General features: G+C 39.9%; 1 protein-coding gene across 4 annotated transcripts; it reads left to right on the forward strand.

The window, feature by feature from the left end:
• The first annotated feature begins 617 nt into the window (after window positions 1–617).
• mctp1b (multiple C2 domains, transmembrane 1b) lies at window positions 618–24,952 on the forward strand. Of its 4 annotated transcripts, none has more exons than XM_056736401.1 (20): window positions 647–1,529; window positions 7,764–7,863; window positions 8,667–8,809; window positions 8,888–8,967; window positions 9,477–9,600; window positions 13,392–13,559; window positions 13,687–13,817; window positions 13,906–14,092; window positions 14,543–14,636; window positions 15,909–16,011; window positions 16,668–16,770; window positions 17,065–17,166; window positions 17,304–17,378; window positions 18,175–18,294; window positions 19,960–20,079; window positions 20,886–20,942; window positions 22,197–22,306; window positions 22,385–22,494; window positions 23,113–23,210; window positions 23,294–24,952. In XM_056736401.1, the coding sequence occupies exons 1-20, from the start codon at window positions 1,113–1,115 to the stop codon at window positions 23,348–23,350; spliced, it is 2,499 nt and encodes an 832-aa protein (XP_056592379.1). In that variant the 5' UTR covers window positions 647–1,112; the 3' UTR covers window positions 23,351–24,952. The 4 variants fall into 4 exon arrangements, with proteins under 4 accessions (XP_056592380.1, XP_056592379.1, XP_056592383.1 ...); XM_056736405.1 differs by lacking the exon at window positions 647–1,529 and adding an exon at window positions 5,745–5,861; XM_056736404.1 differs by lacking the exon at window positions 647–1,529 and adding an exon at window positions 5,787–5,910.
• Window positions 24,953–25,285: the final 333 nt, after the last annotated feature.

Below are 25,285 nucleotides of genomic sequence, written 5' to 3' on the forward strand. Positions count from 1 at the left end.
GAGAAGTGCTATGCCAAAATCGTTTCAGAGACTTTGACTGATATTCCCACAAGCATGAAACATTCACCCCATCATACATCACTTATACAACCCTTTAAGAGATAAAGTACTTGTATCTGAATGAATTTCTTTGCTCTTTTCAATGTTTCTTAACACAACAACATTTTATTTGAAGTATTCTAAGATTGTTAAAGGTGGCACTTACAATGTGCTAATGTTCTAGATTTAATCAATTTAATATTCACGATATATAATATATGTCCAATCAATTGTAGACGTCATATATTATTAAATATGTAATATTTACTATGTAAATTAAAATGTACAAACTGCAGTGTAAGGTCTGCTACAGTTAGCTGTAATAAGTTTTAAGTAATAAAAATACACACGATGATATACGTCGTCATATATGTCGCCAACGATCGCGGACTCTTATGTCGCCGGAAACGGGCAGTTTATCGCTAGTCAAATTTCCGGATTTTAGGTGAAACCTGAATTAAAGCCCAAATAACCCCCCAATTATATGTTATTTAAAATATTTTTCTTCACAGTAAATTTCTGAGAAAGAAAACAATTAAAGACTGTGAAGGTTTCCATTACATTACACATCCCTTTATGAGCCATAAACTATTTACTATTAAACCAAACGCTTGTAGCTGTAACGTTAGTTATTTTGTGTCTGTAGGGAGTTCTCATGTAGGGAGTTATGTTCCCATAACATCCCGCCAAAACAACCAAACACGTTCCCGTAGAGGCCCTCAAGCAGACCATTATAGTTTTCATTAAAACCGGTTCAGTTCCTATTACAACAATCAGATCCTGATGCTTTCAGCAGTGAAATCTAACATCACGGGTTAACAGATCGTGCGTGGTGGAGATCAGCAGCCTATCGTGTGTGTGACTGTGTCCTTTATAAACCCACGACCGCTTGCAGATGTGCACGAAAACTTAATCGCATCTCATCGCGGTACTTCCGGATGAAGCGCGTTTGTCACACGCGACATGTTCAGCCGAGCGCACGAGCGTAAGTAAATACCGTTTGCATCGGTTTGCATGTGTTTAACTTTACAACAGTCACACACACAACGGACCGGGTGACAGCAGCAGACGGTATGGAGGAGAAACTGGACATGGACGTCCACAAGTCCCGGAGCTTCAGGAAATCCATCCATGCCAAACTCACATCCAGCCCCAAACCGCGCAAGAAAGAGCGCAAGCAGGACAGCGGCTTTTGGATCTTTAAAAAGAAGCGAACGAACGGTTTGGAGCGGGGAATGTCTTCCTCACAGCCCAACCTGACGTCCGCGGTGGCGGCTGACGGCGAGAGGTCGCGCTCCCGCACGCCGGAGCAGAGTGCGTGCACAGCGGCCGCAGAGGCAGCATCATCATCATCGCTCGGCGCGGAGATCCAGAGCCCCGCTTCCAAACCCACCATATCGCATTTGGTGCACAAAACCGTCCACCAAGAGCCTGAACCGACCGAGGATGCTGCCGAAGATGTTCAAGAGGATCAGACGGAAGAAACCGCGGTAAGATGATTTATGAGATGAGTCACCTGTTACTGCAGTGCATCAGAGGTGATGTGCATACTTTGTGCCATCTGTAGTATTCACTAGTACTGCCCTATTAAAAATAAAAGTATACTACATTATTTACTACAATTCTTTATCGTTAATGCTGCAGAATACTTTACATTAACAAAGTGTCGTCGTCATTGTTATATACTACAGCAAACTGTAATTTACTAAAGTACATCCTAAAGTATTTATTCATGTGGGAGACCAAGAGGTTTTAATTGTTTATTTTGCAAAGTGCATTCCTCGTGTGTATTTACAGTAAATGATATATTATTGTACGCTTCTCCAGGCTTTTAAAAACGAGTAAGTTCATGGGGTGTTTTTGACAGTCATGTCTAATCAGATTTCACCCGTTATAATTTCAGAAATAGTTTTTTATCTCTGTGTGTTGAATGATTTTTGTGTGAGAAGAATATTTTATTGTGCGTGTTTATAAAAACATGCGTTAATAATTGATTCGGCTTATGCCTCAGTGTTTATAAACTCTCATCTTCGTGTTGTTTTTATCATCAGAAGCTCAGACATATCCTTGTGTTGCGTGTGTCTGTTGTGTGTGCACATGTGAATTTCTTCGTTATCATTATTTGACATTTGCCACACCAACGTTTACCTGAAACAGGTGTCTCTGTACATCGCCATTTTGCCATTTGTACATGCAAAGTATAGTGTTTGCATAGTCAAACTCATTTCAGAGTCCCACAAGGACGTGTTTTACCAGCTTGAGATTTCCATATTTCACTTGTTTTCAGGTAAAGAGATTTTTCTTTTAAGCCCTGTGACGTTTAATCACAAAGCTCAAGTCTTTATACAGGCTGTTAGTTTTAATAGTTGTTTACACGACTGAATCTGACGTGTGTGAAAAACTGATCTGTTAGAAGAGGAACACAGTTGAATATGTGGAGTGATCAGTGTACCCCGGAGCAGTTGAATATGAGAGTTACGACACTCGGTCTCGCCGCCGTGTGGTCACGTGGTTGTTGAGAGAGTTGCGCCAACGGAAGTTCGAAATTTTCGCGTGTTACGTGATTCATGGAGCCTTCAGATAGTTCCAGGAAGTTATGTTTTCTCTTTAAATGGTGTATTTCTTTCATTTTTTTAATTGATTAAATGGCTTTCGTCTTTAAATGGGTTAGAAGTTTACCTAAGTTGATATGTTTAGCAGCTCCATGCGTTACTAGTAACTCCAGGAAACTATCGAGAGCCTCCATTAACCGCCATGGCTGTGAAAAAACTGTTCCATTGGAGTCAACGGAGTTGACGTGACTCTCTCTCTTCCAATGGCTCTGGTTCCAAACAAATCCGTGCTGTCAACTTATTTCAATGCATTTTAGTGAGACAGATAACAGCAACTGTATTTGCATAATTTTTGCTAAATAGATTCTATAGATGAATACTATGTTGACTTCATGTATAGCAGCATTTAGTCTGGGGAGAAATATGAATAGATCTCTGAATAAAAGTCCTGTGAACATAAGATATGTCTGCCAACGGGTTAACATTATTATTATGCCGTTATTTCACCGACTGTACAGCAAATGCTTTTGCAAGACACTGGAATGACGGGCCTTCAGTGCAGTGTTTGGAACTATAGAGCTGTTCAGATCTTTTCAGATCAAGCACCGCCATAAATAAAATGAATTGTTCCAAGTACCACCAAATGACCACCATAGAAAATCACACGAATAAACACTCAAATTAATAGTAGAGCTGTGAATCATTCTCTTCACACCTCGTCCTCCGATTCTGATCTATTATTAATAATACAAACACTTTTTATTTACCAGCTGTTTTCAAACTAAGGATCATGTTTTTTTATGTTTGTCAAGTTATTCAGCAGTAATAGTGAACACAGAACACTTGTCTTTAGTTCACTGTGACCAAGGCTCTTTAAATGACTCTTATGGGGGATTTATTGACTTTGTGGGGACTTGCAGACAGACTACAAACTGATATTAAAGACAAACACTGTGGAAAGAATTTTAACACATTAGATAAATAAATATATGTGTACTTAACATCAAGAGAATGGCTGTATATTACTCACACTTTACTGCAGCGAATCTTTGATCTTGTCGCAAGCGAAAATTTGACCACCCACTGGCCCAACGACGGAATCCAATGGTGTGGTTTCAGGGATCTTGTGTTCTGCTTCTCTCAGCGATTTCTACATGAAGTTATTTAAGAACTGTTACAATTTAGTCCAATTTATATGACTCTGTGGTTAAGACCGATCTGACTCCAATTTTAATATAATATAAAATAACTTGTATGACATTTCAAAACTATCTGTTGGTCATAGTTAATTTATCTGTAAATCTCCATACTTTTATAGTTATTGGGATCTGCAGTCGCACAGAGTCCCACGCCGGCCGTGTTCATGGATCTCACAGACACAAAACTGTCAGTTCTAAACTAGTCAAAGGTTGCCAGGTAAACTAATATCATTAAGTCTGGCCGCGATATGCTTGCTCAGAAACATAACAATAGTTATTTTAGTCACGATCATGCAACTTGCTAGGCCAGGTGATAGGTGGAAATCTGTAACATGTGAGCTTTAGTAATGCCACATTTATAATTTAAAGTCTAGTATAAACTAGTCCATCCTATCCTGACAAAACCTTTTGGGATAACAAAAAGGCTCCTTTCAATCTACTGGTAATATCAGACTCTGAAGAATTTAGATAATATCAACAATAACAATTTATTATTCTAGGCAGGTACAACATCAATTAAACTCATAGAATGCACATACAAAGAAAATCCTAATTTAACATACTATAAGAATAAAATAAAACCACAAAGTTTATCACATGGCAAAATTGAAACACACAGCCACGGTGTGGGAAGTTGTGGTTACAGATGCTTCCAAATCGAGCACATTTCCAGGGACTTGGTAAAGTAAATTCTGAGGCGCTGGCGGAAGTAACGCTACACTACTTCATGGCAGAACAGAAGGTGCGTGACGTCATGTGAAAAGGGCCTGTTGCTCCCCGGGTGCTGCAGTGATAGCTGCCCACTGCTCCAGGAGTGCGTGTGTTCACTTCTCACTGGACGGGTTAAATGCAGAGGTCACATTTCGGGCATGGGTCACCAAATCTGACAAATAGGTCACTTTCACTTCACTTTCACATAACTTACAGTGACAAAATCTCCATACCTCTATTGGTTGCTCCATGACACGAGTTACTTCTGCATTCCATTCTTCCAACGGATGTCTATTGGAGTGTCGTAACTCTGTTTTTCAACAGCTCTGAGGCTCTTAAAGTCAAGTTAACTCTAGCTGAGACCCTGCACCAGTGTATCATACATGAGCTCGTGTCTCTGCGTGTCCAGACATGAGAAATATTTCCACAGAGGCGTCTGAGAGATTTTTGTGGTTGGGCATCTGTGGAAGGGCTAGAATTTAAAGACAACGGCTTTTATGGATCAGCAGCTCTTTGCTGTCAGTGTGTGTTGTTGCGTTGTGTTAAAACGTTGTTTGTGTTTATTCCCTTCACAATTGAAGGTTTGTTTTTTGTTTTACTTTTTTCTACCATGGGGGGGGGTCATAAAGAGCAAACACAGGACATCTCTTCACCCTTCACACACACTCTTAAAACTGAAGATGCTTAAAAGCTTCTCCCATCTGAAGAACCATTTTTCGCCTCAAAGAACAATTTTGTGAAGGTTCTTCAGATGTTAAAGGTTCTTTATGGAACCAAAAGGCATTTTATTTTAAGAGTGTGCGGATCACACATAAGATGACAGTGGATTTATTCTGAACTGATAATGTGACGTGTGGACTCCTGTAGCAATGCAGATGCAAATATTTGAGCGAGAAACACATAGTCAAGAGAAGACGGAGTGTGTGTGTGTGTGTGCGCTAAACTGTGGTGACAGCACTTTAAAGGAAAACTGTCAGCAGAAGACAGTTTTAGAGAGACGTCTGTGGCCGTGACACTGCTGACAACATCACACACGCAGGACACACAAACATTCACATGTTACTCTCGGAGAGCTAACATTTACTTCACGTGTGTTGAAAGCACACGGTTCACACGCACAAACTCATTTCACATTTGTGACCTCATCACACCAAAGGCCAGGCAAGAGGAAGTAGAACTTTCAGATGTAGATGAACAACAGGAAGCTGTCAGATATCCGCTGAGAGTTGATGTGTGAGATATTTTACGGTTTCGTGAATGAGTTGAAAGGGATTAATTAACTGTAGGACATCTAGAGAAAGACTTTGCTTTACCTTCAGGTTATTCTACTGGTATAGGCCCTCTACTTCTCTGCATACAGGTGATGTTTGTTTGTGGTGTTTCCTCATATTCCCCGAAAGATGTTTGCCGTGAGTCAACACTTCAAATGAGCTCCTTTATATTAACACATCTGACAGATGCTTTCATTCAAAGTGACTTCATTTATACCTTTCTTTATGACTGTTCTCTGACCACAGGACTAAAACAAACCAAAACAAGAGCAAATCATAAAGTGAGATTGGTGGAGTGTTGTGTCTGCAAAACTTTTTATTGATCACAGATTATAACGTACAAAGAAGTACAAACGGTGATGTATGAAGTACCTAAAAACAGTACTTCAGTAAAAGTACAAATATTTTGTCAGAAAATGACTTTGGTAGAAGTGAAAGTAACCTTTTAGAATATGACTTGAGTAAAAGTCTTAAAGTAACAGACAAATAAGTACTTTTTATATTAAATCTACTTAATTATTTAAAATAAAGTTGAAGCAAACGTGTTTACATTTGTAGCATAATGATCAAAAATGGTGCTTACATAGAAATTTACATTATTGAAAAAGCTCTGTCTCAAGTTCAGCGTTTTATCTGGAACAACATGTTGCCAAATTGTTAAACCATCAAAATACAAGTTCAGGAACCACATCTTTATAACTGTACTTTATAAAAGGATATAGTTCCTCCCACCCCAATATTATCCCTCTAAGAGAACAACCTTCTTTCCTTGCATTTCCTTCACACTAACAAACTATCATTTGATCATTCAGTCAAACTGAAAAATGTGCTGTTTATCTTTAAAAGCAGCTGCACATTAAAACCTTGTGTTAAAAATGAACCTCCAGACATTGGTTTAGCATTGTCACGGTGACCGGATTGCAGACTTGTCTATTTCAGTTCTCTTTCTATGCTTTTATTCTGTAGTAAACAACATGCTTAAAGGAAATGTATCAGAGTAAAAGTTTACATTTTGTTCAGGAAAGTAGTGGACAGGGCTGGGCTGGGAAGAGAAATTAGCCCTGGCTTTTTTTGGCCCACATCAGCCCGCTACTATTTCTGTCGATGTGGGGGGGGGGATGTGCACATGGTACATGGCTAAGCCTGTTGACCGGGGGTGATAGCAAGAATATGTGTCTTTAACATTCCCGTTGCACGCATCCACTTTTATAATATGTCTGTCTGAGCGGCTAAAGCATCCGTCACAGTCCCTTACGTTAGCGGCCCACCGGGACCGGTACGCACGGTACTTCAGATGGCCAGTCCACCCCTGGTAGTGGAGTAAAAGTAAAAGTCTGCAGAAATACAAAGACTCAAGGAAAGTACAGATACTACCAAAAAATACTTCTGTACTTAAGTATTTTTACTTTGTTACATTACAACACTGAGTACAAATGCAAATCTGTCACATAGATGTAACAAAACAAGAACAACAACAGCCTTCGGAGATAATGAAGGGAAAAGAGACAATAGATCAAATAAACAGAGGTTAATAAAGTAAAGGTATAAAATATATATATATATAATGAAAAATAAAGACTGCAAGTACACTACATTTGAAAAAAAAATACAAATAAAAACAGGACTTAAGCTCATGTAGAATCTTAAACAAGACACAGCAAGATAAAGTTTTCCTTGCTTTGGTATTCTTCGATACAGCATTATAATGTATTGATTTAATTCTTTCATAAAAACCTTGAATTATGGGTTATGATTCAAAAACTTACATTTATGTGTGTGACATTGTGCTAGTAATAGCAATACATTTATCAAGTAAAATTCCTTTTCTTGATTTTCTATACCTGTAATGCATTAGCGGCTTTGGATAAAAGCATCTGCCAAACGCATAAAACTATTTGAGTTTCGTTTATCCTGAATCAGACTTGTTGTCAGATTTGTGTCGTATTTGTGATCGACATAGACACGCTCAATGTTTTGTGTGTTTTCTGCAGGACATGAACAACACTCAACCGTCACTGCCGGCTTTGACAATGTACCAGCTGGACATTGTGTTGAAAAGAGGAAATAATCTGGCCATCCGAGACCGAGGCGGTAAGATCAGCATCTCTCACTCAGCTTTGTCCGGTTTCAAATGAAGGTTTGAGCCGTCTTAACTGAAAACAAATTGCCCTGACACATCTTGAAATGTGTCACTGCTATTGTGTTTGTGTCTATACGCGGCTTTAAATTGACTTTGTTTGTAACTTTATCTTGCAAAACGTTAAAATCGCGTTTGGTGTGGACCCACAATAACAGTTATTTAAGCTAATGCTGGGTTCACACCTAATGCAAGTTCGCGTCTATACGCGTCTTTGCATTGACTTTGTATGTAATTTACTCAGGCAAACCGTTAATTTGTGTTTGGTGTGAACCCGGTGTAAGCGTTAATTAAGCTAATGCTGGGTTCACACCCAGCGCGAACATGCTGTTTATTACTCAAGGGAATAGTTTGTCATCGTGAGTGACGTGAGCTGACAAATATTTTCAACCTTTGTGGAAGACGAGATTGGCATGCTTTCATTTACTCGTGCACAACGCTTAATTCGCGTTTGGTGTGAACCCAGTCTTAACAGTTATTTAAACTAATGCTGGGTTCACACCCAACGCAAGTTCGTGTCTTTACGCGTCTTTGCATTGACTTTGTATGTAATTTACTCAGGCAAGCCCTTATGTTGCATTTGGTGTGAACTCAGAGTTAGCCTTGTCTGTGAATCCGGGTCATGATGTCACCATAAGGGGCGGAGCTTCACAAATAATGTTTTCTTTTGAGGCTTGCAAGAAGTTGTTTTATGTGTATTTGAGTGCATATGTTTCATTATCTTGTTGTGTATTTGTGCTGTTTTTTTATGTTTCAGGAACAAGTGACCCATATGTGAAATTCAAAATAGGGGGTAAAGAAGTTTTCCGCAGCAAAACAATCCACAAGAACCTGAACCCAGTGTGGGATGAACGTGTTTGTCTGATCGTAGACAATTTACTAGAGCCTCTTTATATTAAGGTAATAAACAAGTGTTTACTATAGTACATAAGGAGTAAACGACACACAACGATGAAGCTTATTTTTTCTCTTTTTCAGGTGTTTGATTATGATTTTGGCCTGCAGGATGATTTTATGGGCTCGGCACACCTGTACCTTGATTCTCTGGAGCTCAACAGGTGTTTACATGTTTAATGTTTATTTATGTAGTGCTTTTACCAATCAGTTGAATGATACATTCCATTCCATTTTCTACCTCTGGTCACGGGGCGAAGGATATATATAAATGTTTATTTATTTTTATATTTTTCTTAAATACACAGCATGCATATGTGTATGTTTTATAAAAACAAATTAAACACAAACTTTCATTCTGGATGCGATTAATCCTGCAACAGTTTTAATTCCTACATATACGCACTACCATTCTAAAGTTAGTGGACTGCAATATTTCTCATGATTTCATGATTCAAAGGTACATTTTGAATCGGCGTCTGTAGACAGAATGGTAATTTTGCAAACATATTCGTTTATTTAATTTCTATTAAAAACGTGAAGAATTATGAAGACAAATCAGTCCAAGAAGCTCTTGATTAAATCACAGAAGATCATTTCTGTCAAATCTACATGAAGAATCTGTTTAACTGTTTTAAGAAGAGATGTTTAAGCTGGTGACTGTGTCCTGCAGGACTCTTGATGTGCGCTTGGATCTTCAGGATCCTCGCAGTCGTGATCAAGATCTGGGGTCTCTGGAGCTGGTGGTCTCTGTGTTCCCCAGAGGAGCGCTGGATAAAGAAGTCCTCAAACTGACGGTACGATCAGCTTTTCAGATCAATCCTTCATACGTTTCCTTATGCTGCGGGGCCCCACGATGGATCCAGGGGGGCCCCAAGATGTATATTTTGAATTATAGAAAGTTATATTTAATGCAATTAAACATCAGCAAAATAAGACCAACCAAAAGAATTGATGCTCCAGCGTTGTATAACTAAATTTGTTGTTGGTTTAATTAAAATTCTAAGTTTAAGATTTTAAGTCTTTATTTGGGGGGCCGCAGACAGATGCACACTCCGCACAAAGGGGCCTTACAACAATAACGTTTGAGAACCTAAAGCATCCGAACACCTCAAGGATGAATTCTGTTAGTAGAATTTGGTTTATTGTGTAACTGAATTGAAAAACTAAGTTTAGAAATATTACACACCGGTGACTGTGTGTGATTGTGTGCTGTTTGTGTTGCTATGGTAATAATGATGCTACATCTGAGATGCATTATTGATGAAATGACTTTGACGTAAGAATCCTGTTGGACTGTACCAGAAGTTGTTTTTTATTGAGTGTTCAGCAGTGTTTCTGGTTCTTAAAGACGTAGATCACAGAGAGCCATTGAGTTGGTCTTTTAAGTCTGAAGCAGTAAGATAGAAAGTGAGAATGTGCTCAGATGATGTTCTGATGGATGATGAGTGTGTGAGTTGTGTATTAAAGCGCTGAGGTGTTGTGTTTTTGACCATGACCCGTCAACCATTCATTCATTCATTCATTCATTCATCATGTTCTGTTAGCCAAGTGCTTTCTGACATTTTTCCTTCATTTATTGTGAACATTGTTAAGACTAATGTGCTCACAAGTTAAGTCTGTTTCTCACAATAAATAAGTTGAACTTGTAAGACTAGTGCAAGAAGTTTTCATCTGATGTGACCAGATGCTTTATGATATGTTAGGAACAGATTGATGACACGATAGTGAAACAGACAGCAGATGGCCGTCAGCGTCTGAAGCGGTCACTATAGCAACAGTTGATGATATCTGATGAAAGTGTTTACAGGTGAAGTGACTCATATCTGAACACTAACACAACTGAACGGAATAACAATTTTCTTTTTGCTTTTGTTTTTAGCTTTAACTTCAGGAATTGACAAAACTATTTATTTTAAGTACTGTCATAATTTGTTCGACGTGTGATGATGTGTTGTTTTGTGTGACAGCAGCAGCTCCTGTCAACCATGTACAGAAAGTCTGTTGATGTTGTGTGATGATGTGTCTTGTGATGGTGTGTTGTGTGATGTCATGTTGTGAGCTGTGGTGTGATGTGATATGATGTGATGTGATGTTGTGTTTTGGAGTATGAAGATGTGGTGTATGATGTGATGTTGTGTGATAATGTCATGTTGTGTGCTATAGTGTGATGTGATATGATGTGATGTGATGTGTTGTGTGTCAGCAGCATCAGCAGAGTGTGGTCCTGTCAGACATATACAGAAAGTCTGTTGATGTTGTTGTGATGTGTGATGTTATTGGGATGTGATGTTGTTGTGTTGTGATGTTGTGTTGTGTTGTGTGATGATGTGATGTGTTGTGTGTCAGCAGCATCAGCAGAGTGTGGTCCTGTCAGACATGTACAGAAAGTCTGTTGATGTTGTTGTGATGTGTGATGTTGTTGTGTTGTGATGTTGTGTTGTGTTGTGTGATGATGTGATGTGTTGTGTGTCAGCAGCATCAGCATCAGCAGAGTGTGGTCATGTCGGACATGTACAAAAATTCTGTTGATGTTGTTGTGATGTGTGATGTTATTGGGATGTGATGTTGTTGTGATGTGTGTCAGCAGCATCAGCAGAGTGTGGTCATGTCAGACATGTACAGAAAGTCTGTTGATGTTGTTGTGATGTGTGATGATGTTGTGTTGTGTTGTGTGATGATGTGATGTGTTGTGTGTCAGCAGCATCAGCATCAGCAGAGTGTGGTCCTGTCAGACATGTACAGAAAGTCTGTTGATGTTGTTGTGTTGTGTTGTGATGTTGTGTTGTGTTGTGTGATGATGTGATGTGTTGTGTGTCAGCAGCATCAGCAGAGTGTGGTCATGTCAGACATGTACAGAAAGTCTGTTGATGTTGTTGTGATGTGTGATGTTATTGGGATGTGATGTTGTTGTGTTGTGATATTGTGTTGTGTGATGATGTGATGTGATGTGTTGTGATGTGTGTCAACAGCATCAGCAGAGTGTGGTCCTGTCGGACATGTACAGAAAGTCTGTTGATGTTGTTGTGATGTGTGATGTTATTGTGATGTGATGTTGTTGTGTTGTGATGTTGTGTTGTGTTGTGTGATGATGTGATGTGTTGTGTGTCAGCAGCATCAGCAGAGTGTGGTCCTGTCAGACATGTACAGAAAGTCTGTTGATGTTGTTGTGATGTGTGATGTTATTGGGATGTGATGTTGTTGTGTTGTGATGTTGTGTTGTGTTGTGTGATGATGTGATGTGTTGTGTGTCAGCAGCATCAGCAGAGTGTGGTCCTGTCAGACATGTACAGAAAGTCTGTTGATGTTGTTGTGATGTGTGATGTTGTTGTGTTGTGATGTTGTGTTGTGTTGTGTGATGATGTGATGTGTTGTGTGTCAGCAGCATCAGCATCAGCAGAGTGTGGTCATGTCGGACATGTACAAAAATTCTGTTGATGTTGTTGTGATGTGTGATGTTATTGGGATGTGATGTTGTTGTGATGTGTGTCAGCAGCATCAGCAGAGTGTGGTCATGTCAGACATGTACAGAAAGTCTGTTGATGTTGTTGTGATGTGTGATGATGTTGTGTTGTGTTGTGTGATGATGTGATGTGTTGTGTGTCAGCAGCATCAGCATCAGCAGAGTGTGGTCCTGTCAGACATGTACAGAAAGTCTGTTGATGTTGTTGTGTTGTGTTGTGATGTTGTGTTGTGTTGTGTGATGATGTGATGTGTTGTGTGTCAGCAGCATCAGCAGAGTGTGGTCATGTCAGACATGTACAGAAAGTCTGTTGATGTTGTTGTGATGTGTGATGTTATTGGGATGTGATGTTGTTGTGTTGTGATATTGTGTTGTGTTGTGTGATGATGTGATGTGTTGTGTGTCAACAGCATCAGCAGAGTGTGGTCCTGTCGGACATGTACAGAAAGTCTGTTGATGTTGTTGTGATGTGTGATGTTATTGTGATGTGATGTTGTTGTGTTGTGATGTTGTGTTGTGTGATGATGTGATGTGATGTGTTGTGATGTGTGTCAGCAGCATCAGCAGACTGTGGTCCTGTCAGACATGTACAGAAAGTCTGTTGATGTTGTTGTGATGTGTGATGTTGTTGTGTTGTGATGTTGTGTTGTGTTGTGTGATGTGTTGTGTGTCAGTAGCATCAGCATCAGCAGAGTGTGGTCATGTCAGACATGTACAGAAAGTCTGTTGATGTTGTTGTGATGTGTGATGTTATTGTGATGTGATGTTGTTGTGTTGTGATGTTGTGTTGTGTTGTGTTGTGTGATGATGTGATGTGTTGTGTGTCAACAGCATCAGCAGAGTGTGGTCCTGTCGGACATGTACAGAAAGTCTGTTGATGTTGTTGTGATGTGTGATGTTATTGTGATGTGATGTTGTTGTGTTGTGATGTTGTGTTGTGTGATGATGTGATGTGATGTGTTGTGATGTGTGTCAGCAGCATCAGCAGACTGTGGTCCTGTTAGACATGTACAGAAAGTCTGTTGATGTTGTTGTGATGTGTGATGTTATTGTGATGTGATGTTGTTGTGTTGTGATGTTGTGTTGTGTGATGATGTGATGTAGTGTTGTGGTGTGTGTCAACAGCAACAGCAGAGTGTGGTCCTGTCGGAGATGTACAGAAAGGCTCAGTTGTGGAGAGGTATCGTCAGCATCAGTCTCATCGAGGGTCGTGACCTTGTCCCTATGGATCAGAACGGCCTGAGTGACCCTTACGTCAAATTCAGACTCAACCATCAGAAATACAAGAGCAAAGTATGAACACTCCCATCTGTCTGTCTGTCTAAACTCAAAACTAAAACTCTATATAAATCATTGATGGCCTACTGTAGATCAAAGAACATCACCGATGATCAGCGTCTGTCTCTCTCTCTATGAGCAGACCATTCCAAAGACTCTGAACCCGCAGTGGAGGGAACAGTTTGATCTTCATCTGTTGGATGAGGAGGGAGGTGTTCTGGAGATCTCTGTATGGGACAGAGACGTGGGCAGAAGAGACGACTTCATCGGCCAGTGAGTCTCTCTCATGTCAAACACAGTATTCTCGCTCCTCTCTCTCTGGTGTGTGTTTGTGTGTGTAAGTGTGTTTAATGTGCGTAAGGTGTCAGCTGGACCTGTCAAAGTTGAGTCGAGAGAAGACACACAAACTTGACATTGAGTTAGAGGAGGATAAAGGACGCCTGCTGCTGCTGGTCACTCTCACGGCCACCGCCGCCGTCTCCGTCTCTGACCTGTCTGTCAACCTGCTGGACAACCCCAAGGAACGCAGCAAGATTCTTCATAGATATGTATGATGTGTTTAGATTTCAACCAATCACATTTTCTAACAGACATGTTATAACACAAATCATGAATGATGAAGAGATTCTGGCACGTTGACTGCAGTCCCGCTGTACACTTTTATGACCACAAGGGGGCGTGAGATGACCACAATCCACATCCACTAAAACATTAACACCGGTCTCTCGCAACTGGATTATGAGAGAGAGAGAGATGTGAGTGCTGTCTCTCTCTCTCTTTTCTCTATTCATGATTTGTGGTCTCTGGAGAGGCGCTCAGTGAAGCGCTTACAGAAACAGCTGCATAATGAAGATGTATTCATGAGAGCCGGCAGATTATCTGACGTCTGCAGCAGAGCGGCTTTGATCTGCTCCAAAACGTGAGATTAGCCAAAGATGGAGCCGTCAGAGATGCTTGCGTCCTCTGTCTGATGTGTTTGTTTCTTTTCTTTTTGCCAGAGTCTTACGAGGTCGTTCTTTAACCTGAAGGATGTTGGAGTCGTGCAGGTGAAGATCTTAAGGGCGGAGGGGCTGATGGCCGCTGATGTCACAGGTGACAATCTGATGTCACTTCCTCTTACACTAAATTTATTTCAACTTGTTATAATACTCGTGGAGTTTCTGTGGTTTGAAACATCAGTGATTCATCATATAAATGTAAATGTAATTTATAATGATTATTAAAAATCATATATACATTTTTTTTAAATTATGAATCACAACAAAATACACAATTCGGACATTTGCGTTCCTCAGTTAATCATTTTTTTACTTTAACATTAATGATTACATTTTCTTTAAATTCATTTGTAATATTTTGTAAGAGTTTTGATGATTCAGTCTTAAACACATATAAACAGGTTATAGTCTGGTTCAGTAGTTAAGGTTCCTGAATGTTTTGTTGTGATTGATATCTCAGTCTCTCCTCTGAAGGCGTTTGATGGATCGATGACTGCCCCCCCTCACACTATTATTAATTCATATAGTTTTCAGGGTTGCTGATCTCTTTGGAGCTTCCCACCTCATGGGTTCTGATTTCACGCTTTTACACCATGCTGGACAGACAAAAGCTTAAAAGAAGCTTTTACACACGCACACACTCACACACACACACACACACACTGACATACACAAAAACTGAAGAATGAAGTCGTCCTCAATGAAGACCTTTTAAACTTTCATATTTCAGTCTGATCTTTAGATTTTATACACGTTTTCTTCCTCCAGCATCACCTCACAAAACCTGTGCACTTTACATGCACTTTAAATCTGTATCTCTCTCTCTCTCTCTCTCTCTCTCGCTCTGTCTTGCTTTCTGTTCGTCTGTCTGTCTATCTCTGTCTGTCTGTTTGTATATCTCTGCTTGTCCGTCTGACTATCTGTCTGTCTTGTTTCTGCCTGTCTGTCTGTCTCTCTCTCTCTCTCTCGCTCTGTCTTGGTTTCTGTTCGTCTGTCTGTCTATCTCTGTCTGTCTGTTTGTATATCTCTGCTTGTCCGTCTGACTATCTGTCTGTCTTGTTTCTGCCTGTCTGTCTGTCTCTCTCTCTCTCTGTCTGTCTGTCTGTCTGTCTGTCTCTGTCGGTCTTTGTATGTGTATGCACAATACAAAACACTGATGTTAAAAACACAAATGATTGTGAAACATCAAGCCACATTTAAACTTCTATATTACTCACTTTTTTCAAAGTTATGATAACATGATGAATACATTATATTATTGTTTTATTAAACACGATGTCAAAACTTTAGGAGTTGGCTAAAATATTTATGTCTTTATTTAATTTTAAGGGTGTGTGTTAATACGGAAACATTGTTGGTGTTTCAGGAAAGAGTGATCCGTTCTGTGTGGCAGAGTTGAGTAATGACCGTCTGCAGACGCACACAGTTTACAAAACACTGAACCCAGAGTGGAATAAAGTCTTCATCTTGTGAGTTACACCCTCACTGCGGCATTCTCATCATACATCACACGAAACACATCACTGTATGTCCTGAAGGGAACCCAAGAGGCTACAAATCAAAATTCTGTCATCATTTATTCACCCTCGTGTGGTTGTACGGCTGTATGTGAGCAGATATTTTGAGAAATGTCTCTGTGATTTTGTGTGCATACAATGGAAGTCAATGAAGTTCAGTGTTGTTCGGTTATCAACATTCTTCAAAATATCTTCTTTTGTGTTCTGCACAAGGAAGAAACCTTGATAAGACACGAGAAGGGCTTGATTGAGCCATATATTCTATATAAAATTCGTTTACTGTCTTAAACCCCAAATCTAATTTTTTATAATGAGATTGTGCAGTTCTGAAGAAATAAAGTTTAGCTCGACGTAAACAAGGCCCGACAGCTGGATTCTTATATCTTCAGAAGAAAAACTGACGGCTGCACAAAGTCCTCGCTGTGATGTTGCTAGGGCGTTGCTATGCAACTTTCAAGAATTCCCATTGGTCGCACGGATTTTCTGCTGTGTTTAATATACCATGATATGCAGGAGGATATAGAGCATCACACACGGATCAAATGTCAAGCGTGAATATTCACTTCCTGTTTATTGCTGACATGTCATCTCTTTGGGTTTCCTCACAGCAACGTAAAAGACATTCACGCCGTGCTGGAATTCACCGTGTACGACGAGGATCGAGACCGCAGCGCCGATTTTCTGGGAAAAGTGGCCATCCCTTTACTGAACGTAAGTTGCGCTTCAATTCACATGAACGCACGTGGTGTAGGAACGCTTTCAGAAAGCAGTTTTGAAGTAAATAGATGGATGGCGGGCACACAGCTGGGCCTCCCCGTGGCCGGCTGATGCGGTGATGACAGAGGGATGCTGGTAATGAGCAGGTACTTGTCAGAGACGGGCGGGCGGGGGGGGGAACGCGCGGCTGGCTGTTTGATGCCGCCGCTGGGAGATCAGGGGTCAGCCGGGCGGGGGGGTCCGCTGGGGCTTTGCCAGACAGCAGGCTGTCACGTCTTCCTCACACAGATCCGCAACGGCGAACAGAAGGCCTACGTCTTGAAAAACAAGGAGCTGACAGGGCCAACAAAAGGGCTCATCTTTCTGGAGGCCGACGTCATCTTCAACAGCGTAAGTCGAGCGCTGGATGTTGTCTCTATTGTTGTTGTTTTTTCTTCCCGCCGCCGGTCCAATGCGATAATTACTGATGCGTAGAGAAGCGGAGCGCTAATTAAAACAAATCATATGCTTTGTGCCTCTCCTTCAAGGTGAAAGCCGGCCTGCGGACGTTCGTTCCGCCGGAGGAGAAGTTCTTCGAAGAGGAGTCCAAACTCTCCAAACAGGTGAGGCGTTTTTCCCACGCACCGCGAAAGTAGAACTGGCTCGCCGGGCCCGAAATCAAAGTCGAAACGTTTTGAAACCCACCCCGACCGCGCACAATGGGCCGACGTGTCGGGGACAGGGGGCGCGAGCGCTGAATCGCAGCGTTTTCCCCCGTGCCCTGTCGCTCGAGGTGTTGAATAGAAATGTCAAGCCGGCCCTCACGAGAGGAGAGGGGCCACCCCGGAGGGTCCGGCTGCGGCTCCGCGCCTGCGCCCGCTCATTGTCCTGTCTCTCAATGTGCCTGCGTGACAAAAGCGCTGAATTGGAGGGGCCGGCCTGAATCAGACGCCGTCACAAAGCCGTGCATTCAGCAGAGCCCAGCGATTCTTCAGGCTTTTATTTCACACCCAGTGAAGAGTTCAAGCACGCATTCGGCCCGTATATGTAACCCCAGCTGTCAGACGCACCAGCACTTATACACTTTACTACATTTCTCTCGCTTTTAAACATGTGAGGCGAGGGGTGCGTTTGGAGGCCGTGAATGGGGATAAATGAAGAATTGAGTTTTACATTAGGATTGTCAAATCCAGTTTTACTTTATAAACTAGATTCTCAAAGTTACACGCGAATAATAAACCTGCATTCTAGCCTGAATATGTCAAGATCTCCAACTTTGTATATGTAGATAAACTTAAGATATTCGACTTTTACACTACGTGCTAACAAATAAGTCAATTCCGATATGATCCTGTGAGTTTTGCTAACATGTTTCCAGTGTTTAATGAGTGTGTGTTTGTGTGTGTTTGTGTTTGTCAGTTGTTGCAGCAGAATTTTAACCGTGTGAAGCGATGTGTGCTCTTCCTCATGAACGTGGGCTCTTACATCAACAGCTGCTTTCAGTGGGAATCTCCACGCAGGAGTTTATGCGCTTTTCTGGTAAAAAACTCCACTCGCCGAGACAAACTCAACTCTAACAATAACACACAACAAAGTCGTGTTCACACCACAGCTGGATGAGTTCATGGAGTTCTTATTTTTTTAGAAGACAGACAGATTATAATAAAGAGACACTTAAGTTTAATACTTTATTATCACTTTAATGAGTCGGACAATAACTTTTTTATGAGTTGGTTACGCTAATTTACATTTTGTTTACATGTTTTTATTATTGCATATTATTAATGTATATTATAATTCAGATGTTTTATACCATTTTCTTATATCGATCATGCTAATAGACTAAAATATTTTGTGTTCTCAGTTCTACTTTAATCAAACATTTCTCTGACACCCGTCTATTTCTCAACATTATTAAAATTTGATGTACGATTCATTCATCTTTACTATTTAAAAATCCATTTTTACATTTCTTGAGTTGACTTTTTTGCATTTTTTTTATAATTTATACATTTATGTTAATCTTTATTGTTTTGAGAGAAACATTGTGAAAAGCGCTACAGAAATGAGTTGAAACTGAATATGACATGATATTTTACTCTGGGGAACTTGAGTGAGAATATTTAAACACACAGACTCTAAACATGTATAATGATGGCGTTTAGTTGAGTAACTCTTGTGTGTTGAAGAGTTGTGATGTTTGAAGTGAGCTCTGAAGAACCCTTGAGCTGAAATGAGTGGAGCTGATCTCTGTGTGACCCCCCGCCCGCTCGACCTCAAACCCCCCGGCCCCCCCCGAACCCCCCACACAACACAACACAACACCTTCTCAAGAGCTCTACACACACACACACACACACACACACACGTGCACGCGCGATCACACGCTGCTTCTCCTTCAGTGTTTTCTTCTTTACACTTCACTCTTACAACACAGACGGTAACTTTATAAGATCTGTCATAAACATAAACACACGTCTCACTTTTTGTTATTGCTAAGGAAGGACCGTAAATCCATGAAAATGTAGCTTTGAGCTGTAATAAAAAAAGCTGAAAGTCCTGTTTACACCAACAATGAAATAAATGTTAAGTTTTTAAATCCTTCTCAATTTAAGAGAATTGTTTATTTCATAATTTTAAAGTCCCCGTGAACTGAAAGGTGCAATAGTTTTTACTTCTGTATTTTGTCGCATTTCTGAGTGAAATGGAATTTCGAATGATAAAAATAGTGTGCGTGAGTTTCGTCTTTCTCTGTGATTTGATGTACAGTCGTCGCATTTTGAAATGGAACTGTCAGATTGACAGTGATTTGTGATGGATAGTCATTACTGGACGGAATTTTTTTACATTTCAACTCAACATTATGACAAATTTTAAAAAGTGAACGACCCACATTGATAAACTATTTACAATAAACGCTGCGATATATGATGAAAAAATACTGCATTGTTTAATTTTTAATTTCACTGGGACATTAAAAATACAGCAGAATAATGTGGTTGTTACCTTTTTTTATTTTATTTATAGCTGTTAAACAGTAAAACATTGACAATCAATCAAACTAATTTAGAATTTAAAGGCTCACACGTGACAAAATAAATGCTGTGAACTCTATAACAGTCATGTCGATTGTTATGATTATCTTCAGAGATTTTTGTAATCTGAGTGATCCGGTCTTAAATCTCCATCATGTCTGACCCTCAGATCTTTGTGACGGTGGTTTGGAACTTTGAGATGTACATGTTGCCGCTGTCTCTGTTGCTTCTCTTGACCTGGAAGTCCATCGTGCTGGTGTCCGGGAATGAACCTCGCGAGCGGAGCGTGGTGAGAATCTTCCGATCCATTATCTAATGACTGACAAATTTCTCACTTTTATCTCAAGCTCATGTGTTGGCCCCGTAGCTGGAATTGAATATTTTCTTCCAGTTATTTCGTGTAATTAAAGGGAGAGAAGATACACCAGCGTATAAATGTGCCACTCCACTCACCTGCTGTATGTACTTATCGCATTTTCCAATTAAATTGTGTCAAACTAATTTCATGGCGTGGTGAAATGTTGCCAATCACGCTCGAGTGTGTACGCGGAACTGGCCTCGGCGAAAATTGATTTTGCATTAATTGTGAAAACGGCGTGGAACTCGTGCGGATAACTTTCAATGAGCCGCGTTTCTGGAGAGGCTTCTCGCTTTCCCATTAAGCCATCAAAATTTTAATTATGCTTTTTTTGGGAGGAGAAATATCCGGTCAAAGAGTCAGTCGTGATAAGCATCGCACAAATCCTGAAACAATAAAATCATCATTTTCCACTAGTTTACTCATTTAAATATGAATTTATCAGCATCCTGCAAGAATCCTAACGTTTTCTCACTGCTTCTTATGTTGGATGTGAGCTGACGGGCAAACATATCATTCACAGTCAAAGGACACAGATGCTCAAACTGTGTGTATTTTGAGCTTGCCGGTGTGTAGACAGACAAGAATTGTCAACACATTTATAATTATTGACACAAGAATAAACGTGATGTAAGAAACTATTTTAAATAAGTGTTCAAATATATCAGACCTGTCCCGACAAATCTGAGCGCACTTTGAGACATTGTTAATATTTGCTCTGTTTCGTTGTGTGTTAGCAAGCGATGGAAGATTTCCTTGAAGATGTGGATGAAGACGATGATAAAGATGAGAAGGTAACCTCACACACCTCTCCTCCTCTCGTTGATGACGTGAAGCATGAAATGATGGAACTGAAGGATGTTTTCATGTCGAAGATCATTGTCTGTTTGTTAAGTGCTCTTAAGGATTGGACACACGCTTTAAAATATATCTCTTTACTTTAAGGCACCTGAGGTTTGTGTTGCCGTATGTGCTGGACGTATCCCAGATGTGTACGTCTGAATGTTCCCGGCGTTCCCATAACCCTTCGTGCGTCACAAGGCAGCCATTAGCGGGCTGACCTTTGACCCGCCGAACTAACTCGAGCATTTCTCCACAAATGACCCAGACACCTGTTTTCCATTCATAAAGAGCCACTCTGAGGACGGACACATGTTTGCACTTAGATCACCGGCGGCGGCTCGTGAAAAACGGGATGGATATCGCTCGGCCAGATCTTCAAAATTGTTCCAGCTAATTTACGGGGACAATTGATTTGTTGAACCCGGACCGTTTAAGTTGTCCGGGAAAGAAAAACACACCTCTAAACTCCTCCCGGTGAATTTACATCTGCGTCAGCCTGAGGTCAAAGTTCAGTGACCCGCCATAGACGTGATGCTAGATGTGTTTCACGTCCTGAAAATAAAAACCAATGTGTGATTCCCCATGGTCAGGTTGTATTTCCATTTGGGCGTTTGGTTATAATTCTTTACAACAACATTTAATGTATCACAACACACATCGTGAACCGTGATTTTACCTCCGAAACAAAACAAGAAACAATGGTTACTATAGTAATACCGTGGTAAGCACGTGGTACTTGTAGGGAAGCTGTGGTTATACAAATAATTCCATAATAAAATGTTTCCTAAGTGACGGATGTGAGGTCGACTTCGTGGGCTGTCATTTCAAAAACAAGCAGAAAACATCCCCGTCGTTTTGATTTGGCAATAGTTGAAATATAAGCGCTACTTACATTCTTGGAAATGCCATTAGATTTTAATCTTCTCTGGATGTTTAGCAGTGTTCGGTTGGGCCCTCAGGAGCTGTGTGCGGTCGTGAGATGCTCTGTTCCATATTAATGAAGCTGCGGTGCGATCCGAGTCCAGACGCTTTTGTGTTGAGCTACACCAACTAAGCGTTTAGAGACATCAGCCGACAAACAAAAGCCCCCACGCCTTCCATTTCTCATAACGCAACTAAACACATCTCGTTACGCTTCTGGACCACTTTCTACACACACAAATGTGACTTTAATAGAAATGTTGAATTCACTGTAAAAACTCCAGGAGTCGGAGAAAATGGGCTTCATGGAGAGATTCCACGCCGTTCAGGACGTGATCATCACGGTTCAGAACGCTCTGGATGAAGTGGCCTGCATCGGTGAAAGAATTAAAAAGTGAGATGTTTTGATGATCTCTTGTGTCTGTCAGTGATGTGATCAGGGTCTGATGTATCTGTGTTTATGATTCTTCAGCACATTTAACTGGACCGTGCCTTTTCTCAGCTGCTTGGCCATCACAGTCCTCTGTGCGGCTGCTGTTCTTCTGTACTTCATCCCGCTGCGGTACATTGTGCTGGCCTGGGGTGAGACGTCTCCATTATTCTGCACTAAACACTTCAGTTCAAAAGAAAATTCCAGCTTTTTAATAACAAAGCAATATACAGTCAGATTCATTTATTTACATTGCAGTGGGAACTGTTTGTTTATAATGAATTCAAATGGATTTATAACATCAGATATTAAAAACCTGATCACTGGAAATCCCGCATCGCTCTTTAGATCGCTCTCTTATTAGTTGTTTTGGTTGTTGTTCTGTATTGTGTTTTTAATAAAATGATGCTTTTAGGGGCATAACAATACATTCAGCTCACGCTTTGAGCTCACAAAATCAGCTTACCAAACGTAAAAAAATACATAATTAATTTCCAAAACACGACCCATTTTTAATTTCAGCATTTTGGTTGTTTTAAAATTCAAAGGTTTATTTAATGTTCTTTATTTAAGTTAATACAAATTGACCAATTCTGTCAATAAAGCAGAATTTAAACAGAAAGGACAAGCAAAAAAAACATTAATCAATTCATATGTTTGTCACATGTCGGTGTCCGACCAATAGAATTAAACACACATTGTATTTAAAAAAAACAGGATTTTGTCTCTGTAAGCCATTTTAAATGAGCGTAAGAACGTGTTTCATGCAGGCATCAACAAATTCACAAAGAAACTGCGAGACCCTTACCTCATCGACAACAATGAGCTGCTGGACTTTCTGTCTCGAGTTCCCTCTGATGTTCAGATGGTAAGTGACCCGTGAACGTTCTGACCTGCTGTATTTTCTCACCGCTGTGAAGTGAATGTGATTTCTGTCCGGTGTGCCGTCAGGTTCAGTACAGAGAACTGAAGACGGACTTCAGTCCGAGCCGGAGAAAAAAGATCTGATCCGTCCTGCACCGCCACTTTAAATCCCCACGGCTTCCGACACGCCGCTCGTGTAAAACACACAGTGACTGTTTTATAGTTGATTTTAAAAGAGGTTTTTATCTTTGTTATTTATGCAAAATTGCATACTACAATAAGCCAATGGTATAGTAATATTTACTTGACATAAATGAACCGTTGCTCATATGATGTATTTTATTTATTAAATTTTTATGTTTCTGCACCTATTTGTAATTCTAACAGCCATAACAGATGTGACTCTTCTCGTCTGCTTCTATTTGTGTGTTTTGATTTCAGAAATATGCAAAATTGAAATCGAATGTAATTCTGGGCTACAGTTGTGTTTGAGCTCAGCTCCGACCACACTGGGGTCTCTTTAAAAACACCCCAAATCCTAACAGTGTCTTTTGCACCTTTGAGATGTTTTAAATCATCTCCTGAATATCTTCAAGCATGCGTTTAAAAGAGAAACTGCATGCCGTGCATCTAAATCCAAATGCCTTATTTGTGAACCAAAATAATATGTACTGTAAATACAGATGATTCACGATGTTTGTTTGACCCGGGACCTCACATGTCTTTCCTGATTTAATTTTATGATGAATGATAAAAACAGTGTTTTATTCTAATGTTTATATACTTCGAGAATGCATGTGTGTAACTGTTACGAGGAATTATTCTGCAGAGAAATGAAAGGATGTTTTGTAATCTTGCATCTCAGAATAATTTGGTTCTCGTAAGATTGCGGCAGTCTTGACCTCTTGCCTTCGCATGTCAATATAAATCTGTGTTATTTATGTTTTACAAGAAACCAAAAAATGTTGCTTGTTCTTGGTGTCTCTCACTTCATTCTCTCACATGTGGGCAGTGAACTTCAGAACGTTTGTCGACATGAAGTTTTACAATATTAACATGACGAGTGAAATGGATGTTTAAGAAGAGACACGATGTAGATTTTGTGAACAATAAAATAATCAAGAGATGACATTTTCACGAAAGAATATTGCAAATTATTGATAAAATCAGAAATGTATATTAAACTAAACAGGATTGATTGTGATGTAAAAACATCTACAAACGTATTTATTACAAAAAACAATAATTATGCACTAACCATATCAACTGTGTGTTAATGATTTGTTCTTGTAATCCGGATTAGATTACAGATGAATGTGTGAATGCGGATTGTTTGATGTGATTCTGTGTGTCGGGACACATTCGTATGGAGGGTCCGTCTCTCAGGTTCATAATTAGTTTCTTGAATCCCTGCCTTATTAAATAAAAGCTGCTGTGGGATTCAGGACAGACTAATTGAGCTATGAAGGGCATCTTTTTAAAGTAGCAAAAGCACAGCAGACCTGAGCTTCTGAAGAACATTAATGAGAATCTCAAACCGTCTCGGGTTTCCCTTTTCACGTCATTCAATACCAATGAAAATTCTCTCATTGATGCTTTAAAGAGACCGTTCGGCCAAAAATCTCAATTCTGTCATTTATTTCTCATGGTGTGATTCAAAACTCATTCGTCGGTGGAACACAAAAGAAAATATATAGAAATGTCTCTGTGGTTTTGTGTCAATACAGTTGAAGTCAATGGAGTCCAGTGTTGTGTGATTATTAACATTTTTCAAAATATCTTCTTTTGTGTTCTGATAAAGAAACAAAGTACAGATAGATTTTTTGGGGGGGCTAAACTGTCCCTTTAATGTAAAGAAACAACACTGTAAGAAATGACACAGATATTTACTTTCAAATATTTTGTGATGTATTTTTACCATCATTTTTTATAAAGTACTTTAAAGCTTATTTTGAACGCATTATTCCATTAATAAATCAAGTAACATAACCAAAATTATTTAAACACCTCACATGATAAACTTAAATAAATAAAAAAGAAATACTTATTTGAGCATTGGAACTTTTTTAACTTTTATTA

Source organism: Triplophysa dalaica, chromosome 22, assembly GCF_015846415.1.
Source record: "Triplophysa dalaica isolate WHDGS20190420 chromosome 22, ASM1584641v1, whole genome shotgun sequence".
NCBI classification, from domain to species: Eukaryota; Metazoa; Chordata; class Actinopteri; order Cypriniformes; family Nemacheilidae; genus Triplophysa; species Triplophysa dalaica.

Coding starts and splice junctions, on each gene's coding strand:
- mctp1b (XM_056736401.1), top strand. CDS start 1,113: ATGGAGGAGAAACTGGACATGGACGTCCACAAGTCCCGGAGCTTCAGG. Junction 14,093..14,542: donor GCAAGATTCTTCATAGATAT/GTATGATGTGTT, acceptor TCTTTTTGCCAG/AGTCTTACGAGGTCGTTCTT. Junction 17,379..18,174: donor AGTCCAAACTCTCCAAACAG/GTGAGGCGTTTT, acceptor TGTGTTTGTCAG/TTGTTGCAGCAGAATTTTAA.